The sequence below is a fragment of the Pseudonaja textilis genome, unplaced genomic scaffold (genome assembly GCF_049901715.1).
Source record: "Pseudonaja textilis isolate UNSWEBS1 unplaced genomic scaffold, rPseTex1.2 PTEXSCF22, whole genome shotgun sequence".
Classification (NCBI taxonomy): Eukaryota; Metazoa; Chordata; class Lepidosauria; order Squamata; family Elapidae; genus Pseudonaja; species Pseudonaja textilis.
This window is the reverse complement of record NW_028262865.1, coordinates 1,235,897-1,252,042: the sequence shown is the minus strand read 5'-3', so window position 1 is coordinate 1,252,042 and position 16,146 is coordinate 1,235,897. Positions and strand designations below refer to the sequence as shown.

Here is a 16,146-nt window from a genome sequence, read left to right as displayed (position 1 = left end):
TCCCTTCTCACTGGGATTCTAGGATCCCGTACAGGTTCTCCTGCTGCTTGAGCCGTGGGGTTGGGCTAGATGACCTCTGAGGGTCCCTTCCCATGCTTGCCCTTCTCTTCTTCTGAACGGCAGACGCTTCCAGAATTGAAGAATCCCAGAGTGAAAGGAAGGGACCTCCACAGGTCATCTAGTCCAACCCCAGATGACCTCCCAAGTCCCTTCTCACTGCGATTCTAGGATTCCGTAAAGTGGAGCAGCGGGGTTGGGCTAGATGACCTCCCGAGATACCTTCTCACTGGGATTCCATAATTCCGTAAAGGTTCTCCTGCTGGAGCAGCGGGGTTGGGCTAGATGAGCACCGAGGGTCCCTTCCGACTTCTGATTCTGCCCTTCTTCTTCTAAACGGTATAGAATAGGTAGAAGGCTCTTGATGGAGCGGGTGGGGGGTTGGGGTTGGACTAGATGACCCCCTAGGTCCCTTCTCACTGGGATTCTAAGGATTCCGTAAAGTGGAGCGGTGGGGTTGGGCTAGATGACCTCCGGGGGGTCCCTTCCCACGCTTGCCATTCTCTTCTTTGGAATTGGCCTTCGAGGAGACGCTTCCGGAATGGGCAGAATCGCGAGTCGGAAGGGACTCTCGGAGGTCATCTAGCCCATCCCCCTTGCTCAAGCAGGAGATCTTTATGGAATCATAGACTATACAGAGTCGGAAGCGACCTCGGAGGTCATCTAGCCATCTATCTATCATTTAACTATCTATCTCTGTCTCTCTATCTATCTTCTATCTATCTATCATCTATCTATCTATCATTTAACTATCTAACTATCTATCTATCATCTATCTATCTTCTATCTATTTTTCAATCTATCTATCATTTATCTATCTATCATCTGTCTATCTCTCTATCTCTCTATCTCTCTATCTCTCTATCTCTCTATCTCTCTATCTATCTATCTATCTATCTATCCATCCTTATATACACCCTTTCATTACCAATTAGAGTCTGCTGCCCTTTGATCTTCATCCCTCCCTCCCTTTATTCCCCTTTCATCCATCATCAGAATCTTCTCTGACATCATCCTTCTATCCTCATTGCATTCTAGTTTCTCTTCCTCCTCCCCCTCCTCCTCCTCCTCCTCCTCCTTCTTCCCCCTTCTCCTCCATCCTCCTCCTTCCCTCCCTTCCTCCTCCTCCTCCTTCCTCCTCCTCTTCCTCCTCCCCCTCCTCCTTCCTCCTCCTCCTTCTTCCCCCTTCTCCTTCTCCTCCTTCCCTCCCTTCCTCCTCCTCCTCCTTCTTTTTCTCCATCTCTTTCCACCCCTCTCTCTCTCTCTTTCCGTCTCTCTCTCTTTCCATCTCTCTCTTTTTCCAATTCAGTTGTTCAGTTGGAGAGTTGAGTTGGGTTCAGTTGAGTTGAATTGAAGTTTTGGGTTGGGTTGAGTTGAGTTGAATGGAAGACTTGGGTTGGGTTGAATTGAATTGAACTTAAGACTTAGGTTGGGTTGAGTTGAGTTGAGTTGAACTGAAGTCTTGGATTGGGTTGGGTTGAGTTGAGTTGAATTGAAGACTTGGGTTGGGTTGAGTTGAGTTGAATGGAAGACTTGGGTTGGGTTGAATTGAATTGAATTTAAGACTTGAATTGGGTTGGGTTGGGTTGGGTTGAGTTGAATGGAAGACTTGGGTTGGGTTGAATTGAATTGAACTTAAGACTTGAGTTGGGTTGGGTTGGGTTGAGTTGAACAGAAGTCTTGGGTTGGGTTGAGTTGAGTTGAATTGAAGACTTGGGTTGGGTTGAGTTGAGTTGAATTGAATCGAAGACTTGACGGCACGCACACACACACACACAGGCAGACACACACCGATAACACTGGGTCAGTCAGGTGCTTTATTTAAAAACGCAGAAAGAACCGTTTCACAACTTCGGCAACTTGGCCAAATTCAAGAACCCTTGTAAACAACGTCAACAACTTTGGCAAAATTCAAGGAAAATTCATCCTTGTCGAATTTTGGCCCATTCACAAATTTCAAGGAGAATCCTTGAAAACTTTGGCAAATTTGCAAAATTGAAGGAGAATCCTTGTAGAATTTTGGCAAATTTGCAAAATTGAAGGAGAATCCTTGTAGAATTTTGGCAAATTTGCAAAATTGAAGGAGAATCCTTGTAGAATTTTGGCAAATTTGCAAAATTCAAGGAGAATCCTTGTAGAACTTTTGCAAATTCTCAAATTTGAAGGAGAATTCTTGAAAACTTTGGCAAATTTGCAAAATTCAAGGAGAATCCTTGTAGAATTTTTGCAAATTTGCAAAATTTAAGGAGAATCCTTGTAGAACTTTTGCAAATTCTCAAATCTGAAGGAGAATCCTTGGAAACTTTGGCCAATTTGCCAAATTCAAACAAAAATTCATCCTTGTCGAATTTTGGGAAATTCACAAATTTCAAGGAGAATCCTTGAAAACTTTGTAGAATTTTGGCAAATTTGTGAATATTTAAAGAGAATCCTTGTAGAATTTTGGCAAATTTGCAAAATTCAAGAAAATCCTTGTAGAATTTTTTGCAAATTCACAAATTTTAAGGAGAATTCTCGTAGAACTTTGGAAAATTCACAAGATTTAAGGAGAACCCTAGTAGAACTTCAACAATCACAAAATTCAAGGAGAATCCTTGTCGAATTTCAGCAATTTTGCAAAATTCAAGGAGAATCCTTGTATAATTTCAGCAAATTTGTAAAATCCAAGGAAAACCCTTGTACAACTTTGACAAATTTGTGAAATTGAAGGAGAATCCTTGTAGAATTTCGGCAAATTCGCGAAAAGTGAATTTCAGCAAATTCACAAATTTCCAGGAGAATCCTTGTAGAATTTCAGCAATTTTGCAAAATTCAAGGAAAACCCTTCTACAACTTTGACAAATTTGCTAAATTGAAGGAGAATCCTTGTTGAATTCTGGCAAATTTGTGAAATTTAAGAAGAATCCATGTGGAATTTTGGAAAATTTGCAAAATTCAAGGAGAACCTTTGTACAACTTTGGAAAATTCACAAACTTCAAAAACACCTGCACAATTTTGACAACTTTGCAAAATTCAAGGAGAATCCCCGTTAGCCATTCGGCCAATTCACCAAACCCTGCGCCGACTTCGGCAACTTGGCCCAATCCCAGGAGACTCGGCCGACGCATCTGAACCCTTCAGAGCCGCTTCACCCAAATTCACTCTCGTCCCCCCGCCAACCCGCCCACCCAGAGGACCCGCTGGTTGTGGGGGGGGGAGAGGAGGAGGAAGGGGGGGAGAGAAAGGGTCTCTCTGCCCCCCAACCCAGAGTTGTGGGCTGACCGCGGATGGTGGGGAGGGGGCAGAGTTTGGTCGGAAAGTGAGCCCGACGGCAGCGACTGGAAACCGGTTGCGGGAAGTGATCGGACTATCAAAAGAGGAGGGAGGGGAGTCCGACCGGAGTCGGGTTCGCTCCCGATGTGGGGAGAACCCTGCGAGGTTGACCCCCAAGGCAGCGCCCCCCACACACGGCCTTCTCGGCCGCCGACCCCTATTCGCCGGCAATGTAGATGAACCGACGCTTCTCCAGCGCGCCGATGTCGTCTTCCAGCTGCTTCATCTCCAACTCCAGCTTCTCTTTGCGCAGCCTCTGCGGGATGGTGGTCATCTCCACCGAGAGGCTCTGGAAGTCCTTGTTCAAGTCCTCCCAGTTGGTCTTCAGGCCCTGCAGGGAAGGGGGAGGACAGAGAGCGGAGGGTCCGGGGTCCATTTCAAGGGATCCGCCCACCCTCTCCCTCCACACACACACACCCTGGGGCTCCGCTGCGGAGGAGGGAAAAACGGAGGGCGCCTTGTCCGGTTGGGGCGTGGAACGTCCGGCGGGTGCACGATGAAGCTTTGAGATCCTCAGGAAGAGGAGGAAGTGGAGGAGGAAGAGGAAGAGGAGGAGGAAGTGGTAGAAGAGGTGGAAGAGGAGGAGGAAGTGGAGTAAGAGGTGGAAGAGGAGGAGGAAGAGGAGGAGGAAGAGGAGGAAGAGGAGGAAGAAGAGGAGGAGAAGAAGGAGGAAGTGGAGGACGAAGAGGTGGAAGAGGATGAGAAAGAGGTGGAAGAGGAAGAGGAGGAAGTGGAGGAGGTAGAGATGGAAGAGGAGGAGGAGGAGGAAGAGGAGGAGGAAGTGGAGGAGGAAGGGGTGGAAGAGGAGGAGGAAGTGGAGGAGGAGGAGGAAGAGGAGGAAGAGAAGGAGGAAGTGGAGGAGGAAGAGGAGGACGAGGACGAGGAGGAAGTGAAGAGGAGGAGGAGGAAGAGGCGGAAGAGAAGGAGGAAGAGAAGGAAGAAGAGGAGGAGGAACTATAGATGCTAACTAAAGTATATAACTAGAGGTTGGAAATGCTGTGTATACATAGCACCACCGATCAAACAATGCGCACAGTCACCATGTGCTTTACTGCTTAGCCATAACTGAGAACGGGACACAGAGGAAGTATAGATGCTAACTAAAGTATATAACTAGAGGTTAAAATGCTGTGTATACATAGCACCACCGATCAAACCATGTGCACAGTCACCATGTGCTTTACCGCTTAGCCTTTGAGCAACGGATTCCCACGGGGGGGGAGGACGGGGGAGGTGTCGGCTTACGTTCAGGATGTCCTCTCGCTTGCGGGAGGAGAGGCGGGTCAGGCGTCTCTTCTGCAGGCACTCCCACCGAGCGGCCACCCGCTCTTGGCGCCCCTCCACGGCTTCCTTCTTACGACCCAGGATGTAGTTGGGGGTCACCCCAAAGTCCTGTGGAGGAAGAAGTGGGGCGCTTGGCCAGCCGGATGGGGAGGGGAGTGCCGATTGGCCATCTCTTTCCACGCTGGCTCCTCCTGGGGAGGAGGGAGGAGGGAGGGAGCGCGATGCTGGTCCGGGGAATGGTGGGAGAGGCTGTCATGTCTGCCATCTATCTATCTTCGATCACCTCTCTCCATCTATTTTTGTCTATCAATCTCTATTCTCTCTTTCTTTTTTCTTTTTCTTTCTCTCTCTCTCTCTCTCTCTCACACACACACACACACACAGACATTTCTATTATCTATCCTTTATCACCACCTCTATTTTTGTCTTTCTCTCTCTCTCTCTCTCTCTCTATATATATATATCTATTTAACTCTCTCTCTCTCTCTATCAATCTACCTATCTATCATCTATTTATCTATATCTATTTATCATCCATCTCTAGCTATCATCTATCTATCATCTATCATCTATCTATTATCTATCATTTATCATCACCTCTATTTTTCTCTCTCTCTGTATCTATTTATCCCCCTGTGTGTGTGTGTGTGTGTGTGTGTGTGTATTATACTCACATTATCTATCTGTCTATCTATGTCTATTTGTCTCTTAATCTATGTGTTTATTTATATATCTCTACTATCTTTCATAATCACCTCTATTTCTGTCTTTCTCTTTCTCTCTCTCTCTCTCTGTATCTGTATTTCTCCAGTCTCTATCTATATCTATCATCTATTTTATCTATCATCTCTCTCTGTGTGTATTTCTATTTGTAAATCTATAATCTATCTATCATCTATCTATCAGCTCAATCTCTGCATTTGTATTTGTATATATATCTATCTGTCTTATCTATCATCTATCTATCTATCTATCTATCTATCTATCTATCTATCTATCTCTATCTATCAGTTCTCTCTGTCTCTATTTGTATATATGTCTGTCTGTCTATCTATCTATCTATCTATCTATCTATTGTCTATCTATCTATCTATCTATCAGTTCTCTCTCTCTGTATTTGTATATATGTCTATCTATTTATCTATCTATCTATCTATCTATCTATCTATCTATCTATCAGTTCTCTCTCTCTGTATTTGTATATATGTCTATCTATTTATCTATCTATATCTATCTATCTATCTATCTATCTATCTATCTATCTATCTATCTATCTATCTATCAGTTCTCTCTCTCTGTATTTGTATATATGTCTATCTATCTATCTATCTATCTATCTATCTATCTATCTATTAGTTCTCTCTGTATTTGTATATATGTCTGTCTGTCTGTCTATCTATCTATCAGTTCTCTCTCTCTGTATTTGTACATATGTCTGTCTGTCTGTCTGTCTGTCTGTCTATCTATCTATCTATCTATCTATCTATCATCTGTCTCTCTCTCTGTATTTGTATATCTATCTATCTATCTATCTATTAGTTCTCTCTCTCTGTATTTGTATATATGTCTATCTATCTATCTATCTATCTATCTATCTATCTATTAGTTCTCTCTCTCTGTATTTGTATATATGTATCTATTTATCTATCTATATCTATCTATCTATCTATCTATCTATCAGTTCTCTCTCTCTGTATTTGTATATATGTCTGTCTGTCTGTCTGTCTGTCTGTCTATCTATATCTATCTATCTATCTATCTATCTATCTATCTATCTATCTATCTATCTATCAGTTCTCTCTCTCTGTATTTGTATATATGTCTGTCTATCTATCTATCTATCTATCTATCTATCTATCTATCTATCTATCTATCATCTATCATCTGTGTCTCTCTCTCTCTGTATTTGTATATATGTCTGTCTGTCTGTCTGTCTGTCTATCTATCTATCTATCTATCTATCTATCTATCTATCTATCTATCTATCTATCAGTTCTCTCTCTCTGTATTTGTATATATGTCTGTCTGTCTATCTATCTATCTATCTATCTATCTATCTATCTATCTATATCTATCTATCAGTTCTCTCTCTCTGTATTTGTATATATGTCTGTCTGTCTGTCTGTCTATCTATCTATATATCATCTGTTTGTCTATCTATCTATCTATCTATCTATCAGTTCTCTATCTCTGTATTTGTATTTATGTCTATCTATCTATCTATCTATCTATCTATCTATCATCTGTCTCTCTCTCTGTGTATTTGTATATCTATCGATCTGTCTGTCTATCATCTTTATCCATCCATCGAGCCATCATCTCTCATCTCGCCAGGCCACCTCGGTGTGACTTAAGATCCCCGCCACAATATCAATGCCGCATCAAACCTCCATCCCATTCCCCCCCACCGCAAAAGCTCTCGGACATAAACCTTCCACAGAGTAGGAAGCCAAGCAGGAGGGAGAGGGAGGAAGACACAGGGAAGGGGAGGGGGAGAGGCCTTTTCTCCCCCAAACCCCTCCCCCATCTCCCCTCCCTCCCTCCCCCCAGCCTGAGCTCTGGCCCTGCCCTACCCCCCTGAGGGAAGCCGCACCTTATTTTTGAGGTATTTCTGGACCAGGCCGGATCCCTCCAGGAGGTACTTATCCCCCCTCCGCTGGTCGACGCAGGCGTGGAGGGGCTTCTTCGCCACGGCCATGATGGCCTCAGCCATGTTCGCGTGGATGAAGTTCTTCTCGCTCTGGATGCCCATCAGCGGCCGGTCGGACTGGGGAGGCACCTGGGCTTTGACGGGGAGACGCTTTGGTCGCTCGTACGTGCCTTCCGTCGTGGGGTGATGGGACAAAAAACCAAAAAAACACAAAACCCAAGTGGGTGATGGTGCATCCTTTGGGCGTCGGAGCTTCAACTCCACTGAACGACCCTCCGTCAAGTTACTGAAAGCGACGCCAGGGTTGTTGTTTTTTTTTCACACTGAACACCCCGGTGTGGCATTCCCCCCTCCCCCCCAGTCAAAATTTTGGAAGCTCGGCAACAGACTTGGATGGATGCGAGGTGCCGTTTGGTGACTTTGCGACAAGGGGAAAAAAATGACGGGGAGAGCCACATTCTGGGTTCCCCACCCAACACCAACATGGCCACGCCTAATAAATCAATGGCTTCAGGACTCGGAGACTTATGATTTGAAGTAGGGGGAGGGGGAAATTGGTCGGTGCCCGGACAGTGGGGACTTCCCAACGTCGTCGGCAACCCCCCCCCCACCCAGTTCGGGGAAAGTCCCCCCAGTCTTTAAACTGGTCCCCAGGATCTCGACCGGAGGAAGAAAGAGGTATGAGTCCCACTTCCTTTCACCCCACGACCAAGGGGAAGAGTCGAGCGCGCCAACGTACATTTGGGGACCTTGCGCTCCTTGGAGTGTTTCCGGAGGTAGTCCTTTGGGGTGGGCACCTGCAGCTTCGGGATGCCCATGGTCTGGCAGGGTGCCTTCTTCTTCTCCTCCATCTCCCGCTGGACGAACGGACGGAAGGTGGAGGTGTACCTTGGGTGGAGGAGACAGGGGACTCACAGATGAAGGGGTCTTCCCGGGTTCGGGATGCGGGGTGGACTCGATCTATCTATCTGTCTACCCATATTTCTCTCTCTCTCCTCTTTCTATATATATCATATCTCTCTCTCTCTCTCTCCTCTCTATCATCTCTCTATCCATTTATCTACGCTCTATCTATCTATCTATCTATCTATCTATCTATCTATCTATCTATAGCTTTCTCTATCATCTATCTATCAATCCATGCTCTAGCTATCATCTATCATCTTTCATCTCTTTCTATCTATCCTATCTTTATCTCTCTCTATCATCTGTCTAACAATCTATCCATCTATCTATGATCTAGCTATCATCTATTTATTTACCATCTATCTTTCTATCCTATCGTTATCATATCTATCTATCTATCTATCTATCTATCTATCTATCTATCCTCTCTCTCTCTAGCTCTATCTATCTATCTATCATCTATCTATCTTCTCTCTCTATATAAATATATATAGCTTTATCTATCTATCTATTTATTTATCATCTATCTATCTATCCTCTCTCTCTCTCTCTCTCTCTCTCTCTCTCTCTCTCTCTATATATATATATATATATATATATATATATATATATATATATAAGATCTATCTATCTATCTATCTATCTATCTATCTATCTATCTATCTATCTATCTATCTTATCTATCTATCCATTCAACCATCCATCCATCCATCTATCTATCATATATTTATCTACCTACCTACCTACCATCTATCTCTTATCTATCTATCTATCTATCTATCTATCTACCTCTCTATCTCTCTATCTTTCCATCTATTTATCTTTATCATTTTTCTCTCCATCTTTCTTTCTTTCTTTCTTTCTTTCTTTCTTTCTTTCTTTCTTTCTTTCTTTCTTTCCTTCCTTCCTTTCTTCCTTCCTTTCCTTCCTTCCTTCCTTCCTTCCTTCCTTCCTTCCTTCCTTCCTTCCTTCCTTCCTTCCTTCCTTTCTTTCTTTCTTTCTTTCTTTCTTTCTTTCTTTCTCCATAAGGGAATCTACACCCACCCCTACCCCCCGCACCCACACGCCTACCTTAGCTGGTGTGGGGGCCTGGCGCGGCCTTCCACCCGGGTGGGGAGCCAGTGGTAGATGCTCTCCTGCTCCTCCGGGGGTGGCGGAGGGCACAGAACGTCAGCCATTTTGTCCGGGACGAGGGGCCCGGCGATCCCCCCCTCGGACACCTGGCGCTGAAATGGCAGAAGGGCGAGTTGGAGGGGGGTGGAGGGCATGGAGGCGGCTTCCCCAGGTGGGGAATCGAAGATGTGGGGGTGGGGGAGAGAGAGAGGGAGGAAGAAAGGGAGCAAAGCAACCCCCTAAAATGGCTGGCGGGTTAAACCTCGCCTCCGCGAGAGAAACACGTTCTGGGCCGGGTTGGACAAGGGAGGAAAGCAACAATGAGGAGTATTCCGGTTCAGCCAGTTACATAGTGAACGGGAATTGGGAGTAATTAGTTAGTAATTGGGAGCTGTCTCTCTCTCTCTCTTTCTCTCTCTCTCTATTATTGATCTATCTCTGTCTATCTCTCTCTATGTGTCTCTCTCTTTATCTCTATCTCTCTCTATCTATCTATCACCCGTCTCTATCTATCTCCCTATATGGATCTCTAAATAATCTATCTTTCTCTCTCACTATCTATCATCTAGCTTACTATCTATGTATCTCTCTCTATATATATATCTATCTCTATCTCTCTATTTCTATCTGTATCTCTATCTATGTATCTATCTATCTATCTATCTATCTATCTATCTATTTTTCTATCTATCTATCTCTATCTACCTATCTATCTATCTATCTACCCCCCATATCTATCTACTTAGCTCTCTTTACTATCTCTCTCTCTCTCTCTCTCTATCTATCTATCTATATCTATCACCTATCTATGTCTATCTCTCTATCAATCTCACTCTCTATTTCTCTATATCTGTATCTCTCTCTATTTTTATTTATCTATCTCTCCATCTGTCTCTCTCTCTCTCTCTCTATCTATCTATCTATCTATCTATCTATCTATCTATCTATCTATCTCTATATCTATCTACCCCCCTTATATCTATCTACTTAGCTCTCTTTACTATCTCTCTCTCTCTCTCTCTCTATCTATCTATCTATATCTATATATATCACCTATCTATGTCTATCTCTCTATCAATCTCACTCTCTATTTCTCTATATCTGTATCTATCTCTATCTATTTTTATTTATCTATCTCTCCATCTGTCTCTCTCTCTGTCTGTCTATCTATCTACCTATCTATCTATCTATCTATCTATCTATCTATCTATCTATCTATCTCTATATCTATCTACCCCCTTATATCTATCTACTTAGCTCTCTTTACTATCTCTCTCTCTCTCTCTCTCTCTCTCTCTCTCTCTCTCTCTCTCTCTCTCTCTCTCTCTCTCTCTCTATATATATATATATATATATATATATATATATATATATTTGTTTTCTGAGGTTCTCATGGGTATTTGTATGTGGATCTTTGGTTGTTCGGGTTTTCTCCCGCGTAAGATTCAAGTATCTAGGCAACGTTTCGATGAAGTCTCATTCATCATCTTCAGGCTTCTGTCTCCGGCTCTGTGCTTCTCAGAGTAATGTGAGATTGCAGCTGCTTCCTCCTTTTAACTGCCAGTGGGGGTGGGACTTGATTGGGTGGGGGCTTGGCTGTGTTCTGATTGGGTGGGGTGTGTTCTCATTGGTAGGGGGTTTGGCTGTGTTCTGATTGGTTGGGGGTTAGCCATGTTCTGATTGGTTGGAGGCGTGTTCTGTTCAGGTGGGGGCTTGGTTGTGCTCAGGTTAGTCTTAGTTGCTGGGGGATTTGAGCTGGTGAGTTGTGATCTTGCTGTTTGGCTTGAGTTCGTGGTCCTGCTGCATCTTCATAGTGGGTGTCGGTTTGCTTCATGTATGGCTCAGAGGGGTTTGAAGTGGGTAGTGATGCAGCTGCAGTGCAGCTTCTGGTCCATGGTCGTTTCTCATTTTCTGAATGGGTGGGAGTCTGTTTTCTATATGGAAGTGTGGTGGTGGCATCTTGTGTGGCTCTCTCATGGGTGTGGGTCTGGTGTCCTTCTTCATGTTAGGTACTCGTCTGTTCATGAGGGCGGGTTTCCAAATGGCTGGAAGGCGGGAGGTGTCATCTCGTTTGTTCATGCTGTGTGGGCGTTTTTCTATCTCTATGGCTTCTTTGATTATTCTGCTGTTGAAGTGTTCGGTTTTGGCGATAGTTCTGGTATTTTTAAAATCAATTTCATGTCCTGTGGCTTTGAGGTGTTGGACCAGGGAAGAGTCCTTTCAAAAGGATTCAACTTTGCTGTCGCTCCCAAACACATCCCCACAGAAACCATCATATGCGGAGTTGAAACCAGCCTGACCAAAACCAACCCTGATGATGCTAACAAAATCAGACTCGAAATCACCAACATCCTCTGCACTAGCAAACCACCCAAAAGCAACTTATCCAAAGAAGAACAAACTGCACTACTTAACCTGAAAGAAGACACCAGCATAATAATCCTACCAGCAGACAAGGGCAACGCGACAGTGGTTATGAACACATCTGACTACCAAACCAAGCTAACCAACCTACTCCAAGACCCCACATACAAACCCCTAAAGACAGACCCCACCACCTACCTAGAAAAAAACTACCAAATCCAAAATAAAAGCCTCCCCCATCAGTGAAGAAATCCAGCAAGGAATCATACCCAGAGAAAAATCATCCAGATGCCCCAAGCTTTATGGTCTCCCCAAAATACACAAAGAAGGAACCCCACTCAGACCAATAGTCAGCTCCATAGGCTCACCTCTACAAAACCTGGCCAAATTCCTCGCCAAACAACTACAACCCTATGCAGAATCCATCAACTCACACGTAAGAAACTCATTCCAGTTCATCGAGATCATAAAGAAACAAAACTTACAACCTAGCGACCTACTAGTAAGCTTCAATGTCATATCCCTCTTCACCCAAGTGCCAATAAAAGAAGCCTTGACAGCCATCCAAAACAAATACAACCCCCAAGCACATCCTAGATCTAACCAACCACTGCCTATCCAATACATACTTCACCTACAATGGACAAAAATACAAACAAATAGAAGGAGCACCCATGGGATCACCCCTCTCACCTGTCATCGCAAACCTCTACATGGAACACTTTGAAACACAAGCTCTAGAAAAATACGACCACAAACCCAAACTCTGGCTCAGAAACGTAGATGACACCTTCATAATCTGGCCACACGGGAAAGAAAAACTGAACAACTTCCTCACATACCTCAACAGCCTACACCCCAAAATACAATTCACCATGGAAACAGAAGCCAACAATCAACTTCCCTTCCTAGATGTCTTGGTATACAAAAGATCCAATGGCTCCCTAGGACACACCATCTACCAGAAGAAAACACATACTAACCGCTATCTACATGCACTCTCACACCACCACCCAGCACAGTTCAATTCCGTAGCCAAGACACTCATCTCCAGAACAAAATGCTTAGCCGATGAACAACACCAAAAAACCGAACTACACACTCTCACCAACGTACTTGCAGCCAATGGATTCCAAAGAAAGAAGATTACCCACCTAATCCAAAAAGAAACCCCAACCAAAATCCAAGACAGAGAACAAGAAAACGGCAAAGCCCTCCTCCCATATATAAAAGGCACTACAGACAAAATTAGCAAGATCCTCCAAAAACACAACATCAAAACAGCATTCTGCACAAACAGAAAAATATCCACCATCCTAAGAAACCCCAAAGACAAAATCGAATTAGAAAACCAAGGAGTATACGAAATCCCTGCACTGCCTGCCCTACCACATACATTGGACAAACTAACAGAAGAATAAGTGCACGCATTGAAGAACATAAGAACTCAATCAAAAAGAAGAAACGACCCCTCCCTGGTCCAACACCTCAAAGCCACAGGACATGAAATTGATTTTAAAAATACCAGAACTATCGCCAAAACCGAACACTTCAACAGCAGAATAATCAAAGAAGCCATAGAGGTAGAAAAACCCAATCAAGTCCCACCCTACTGGCAGTTAAAAGGAGGAAGCAGCTGCAATCTCACATTACTCTGAGAAGCACAGAGCCGGAGACAGAAGCCTGAAGTTGATGAATGAGAGTTCATCGAAACGCTGCCTAGATACTTGAATCTTACGCGGGAGAAAACCCGAACAACCAAAGATCCATATATATATATATATATATATATATATATATATATATATATATATATATATATATATATATATATATATCACCTATCTATGTCTATCTCTCTATCAATCTCACTCTCTATTTCTCTATATCTGTATCTATCTCTATCTCTCTATTTTTATTTATCTATCTCTCCATCGTTCTCTCTCTGTCTCTGTATCTATCTATCTCTCTATCTATCTATCTATCTATCTATCTATTTATCTAATCACCTATCTATGTCTCTCTCTCTCTCTCTCTCTCTCTCTCAAACCAACAGGAGGGGAGGGGCCTTTAAAAAGCCCCCGATCCCATTATACCATTTTGGCCTAATGTTGCCCCCCAGTCCCCTGATATTTTGGGGGGGGGTAGGAAGGCACTCACTTCGGATGCACCAGGAGGAACCGGGCCCCACTTTTTCGGCCAGGGGAGGGGAGGGTTTTCCCTCACTCTCCCCCTCCCACCGCCACCTCACAGACACCCCCCCCCCCTGGAAGGAAACGGGGCTTCGGCCGTCCGGTAGCGGCAGTTGGGGCCAAGGTGGGGGGGAGGATCCTATGGAGGCTCCGCCCCCACAGGAGGGGGTTCTGGGGCTCCGGAGAGTGGGCGGGGACTCTAGCCCCCTCTATTCTATTCTATTCTATTCTATTCTATTCTATTCTATTCTATTCTATTCTATTCTATTCTCTATTCTACTCTACTCTCTACTCTACTCTACTCTACTCTACTCTACTCTACTCTACTCTATTCTATTCTATTCTCTATTTCCTATTCTATTCTATTCTATTCTATTCTCTATTCTATTCTATTCTCTATTCTATTCTACTCTATTCTATTCTCTATTCCCTATTCTCTTCTATTCTATTCTCTATTCTGTTCTATTCTCTATTCTGTTCTATTCTCTATTCTCTATTCTATTCTCTATTCTATTCTATTCTCTATTCTATTCTATTCTCTATTCTATTCTATTCTATTCTCTATTCTATTCTATTCTACTCTACTCTACTCTATTCTATTCTCTGTTCTCTATTCTCTATTCTATTCTCTATTCCATTCTACTCTATTCTATTCTATTCTGTTCTCTATTCTATTCTTTATTCTATTCTATTCTATTCTCTATTCTATTCTACTCTACTCTATTCTATTCTCTGTTCTCTATTCCCTATTCTCTTCTCTTCTATTCTCTCTCTCTCTTCTCTTCTCTTCTCTTCTCTTCTCTTCTCTTCTCAATTCTATTCTATTCTATTCTATTCTATTCTATTCTCTATTCTCTATTATATTCTATTCTCTATTCTATTCTATTCTCTATTCTATTCTATTCTCTATTCTATTCTATTCTCTATTCCATTCTACTCTATTCTATTCTGTTCTGTTCTCTATTCTATTCTATTCTATTCTCTATTCTATTCTAATCTATTCTGTTCTATTCTATTCTCTATTCTATTCTATTCTATTCTCTATTCTATTCTCTATTCTACTCTACTCTATTCTATTCTATTCTCTATTCCCTATTCTCTTCTCTTCTCTTCTCTTCTCTTCTCTTCTATTGTCTATTCTATTCTATTCTCTATTCTATTCTATTCTATTCTATTCTATTCTACTCTACTCTATTCTATTCTCTGTTCTCTATTCTCTATTCTATTCTCTATTCTATTCCTCTATTCTATTCTCTCTTCTATTCTATTCTATTCTATTCTCTATTCTATTCTATTCTCTATTCTATTCTATTCTATTCTCTATTCTATTCTATTCTATTCTATTCTCTATTCTATTCTATTCTATTCTCTATTCTATTCTATTCTACTCTATTCTATTCTCTGTTCTCTATTCCCTATTCTCTTCCCTTCTCTTCTCTGTTCTATTCTATTCTATTCTATTCTATTCTATTCTATTCTATTCTATTCTATTCTATTCTATTCTATTCTCTGTTCTCTATTCTCTATTCTATTCTCTCTTCTATTCTATTCTCTATTCTATTCTATTCTCTATTCTATTCTATTCTCTATTCCATTCTACTCTATTCTATTCTGTTCTGTTCTCTATTCTATTCTATTCTATTCTATTCTCTATTCTATTCTAATCTATTCTATTCTCTATTCTATTCTATTCTATTCTATTCTCTATTCTATTCTCTATTCTATTCTACTCTACTCTATTCTATTCTATTCTCTATTCTCTATTCCCTATTCTCTTCTCTTCTATTCTCTCTTCTCTTCTCTTCTCTTCTCTTCTCTTCTCTTCTCTTCTCTTCTATTGTCTATTCTATTCTATTCTCTATTCTATTCTATTCTATTCTATTCTATTCTATTCTCTATTCCCTATTCTCTTCTCTTCTCTTCTCTTCTCTTCTCTTCTCTTCTCTTCTCTATTCTGTTCTCTGTTCTATTCTATTCTATTCTGCTATTCTATTCTATTCTATTCCATTTTCTATTCTATTCCATTTTCTATTCTATTCTATTCTATTCTATTCTATTCTATTCTATTCTATTCTATTCTATTCTATTCTATTACATTCCTTTCTCCCCCGTCCTCCCTCCCTCTCTCTCTCTCTCTCTCTCTGCCAGCTCCTTTTCCTCCTCCCCCCTCGGAGCTTCCGGTTGTCCCGAGGCTGACTGGGCCTCCCCCCCTCCCCCCTCCTCCCCCTCCTCTCATCTGGCCCCCTCACCCCGATGGGCTCCCCAGC

General features: G+C 42.4%; 1 protein-coding gene across 1 annotated transcript; it reads right to left on the bottom strand.

Annotated features, from left to right (window-relative positions):
• Positions 1-3,515: 3,515 nt before the first annotated feature.
• LOC113454241 (enkurin-like) lies at positions 3,516-8,191 on the bottom strand. The gene is made up of 4 exons (XM_087918983.1): positions 8,044-8,191; positions 7,248-7,474; positions 4,616-4,762; positions 3,516-3,701 (listed from the first exon to the last, which is right to left on the bottom strand). The coding sequence occupies exons 1-4, from the start codon at positions 8,153-8,155 to the stop codon at positions 3,528-3,530; spliced, it is 660 nt and encodes a 219-aa protein (XP_087775109.1). The 5' UTR covers positions 8,156-8,191; the 3' UTR covers positions 3,516-3,527.
• Positions 8,192-16,146: the final 7,955 nt, after the last annotated feature.

Excerpts from the sequence above, each read along its gene's own strand:
- LOC113454241 (XM_087918983.1), bottom strand. The coding sequence starts at position 8,155 with ATGGAGGAGAAGAAGAAGGCACCCTGCCAGACCATGGGCATCCCGAAG. Across the intron at positions 4,763-7,247 it reads AGAAATACCTCAAAAATAAG|GACTTTGGGGTGACCCCCAA; the intron begins GTGCGGCTTCCC and ends CTTCCTCCACAG. Across the intron at positions 3,702-4,615 it reads AGCGAGAGGACATCCTGAAC|GGCCTGAAGACCAACTGGGA; the intron begins GTAAGCCGACAC and ends CCTTCCCTGCAG.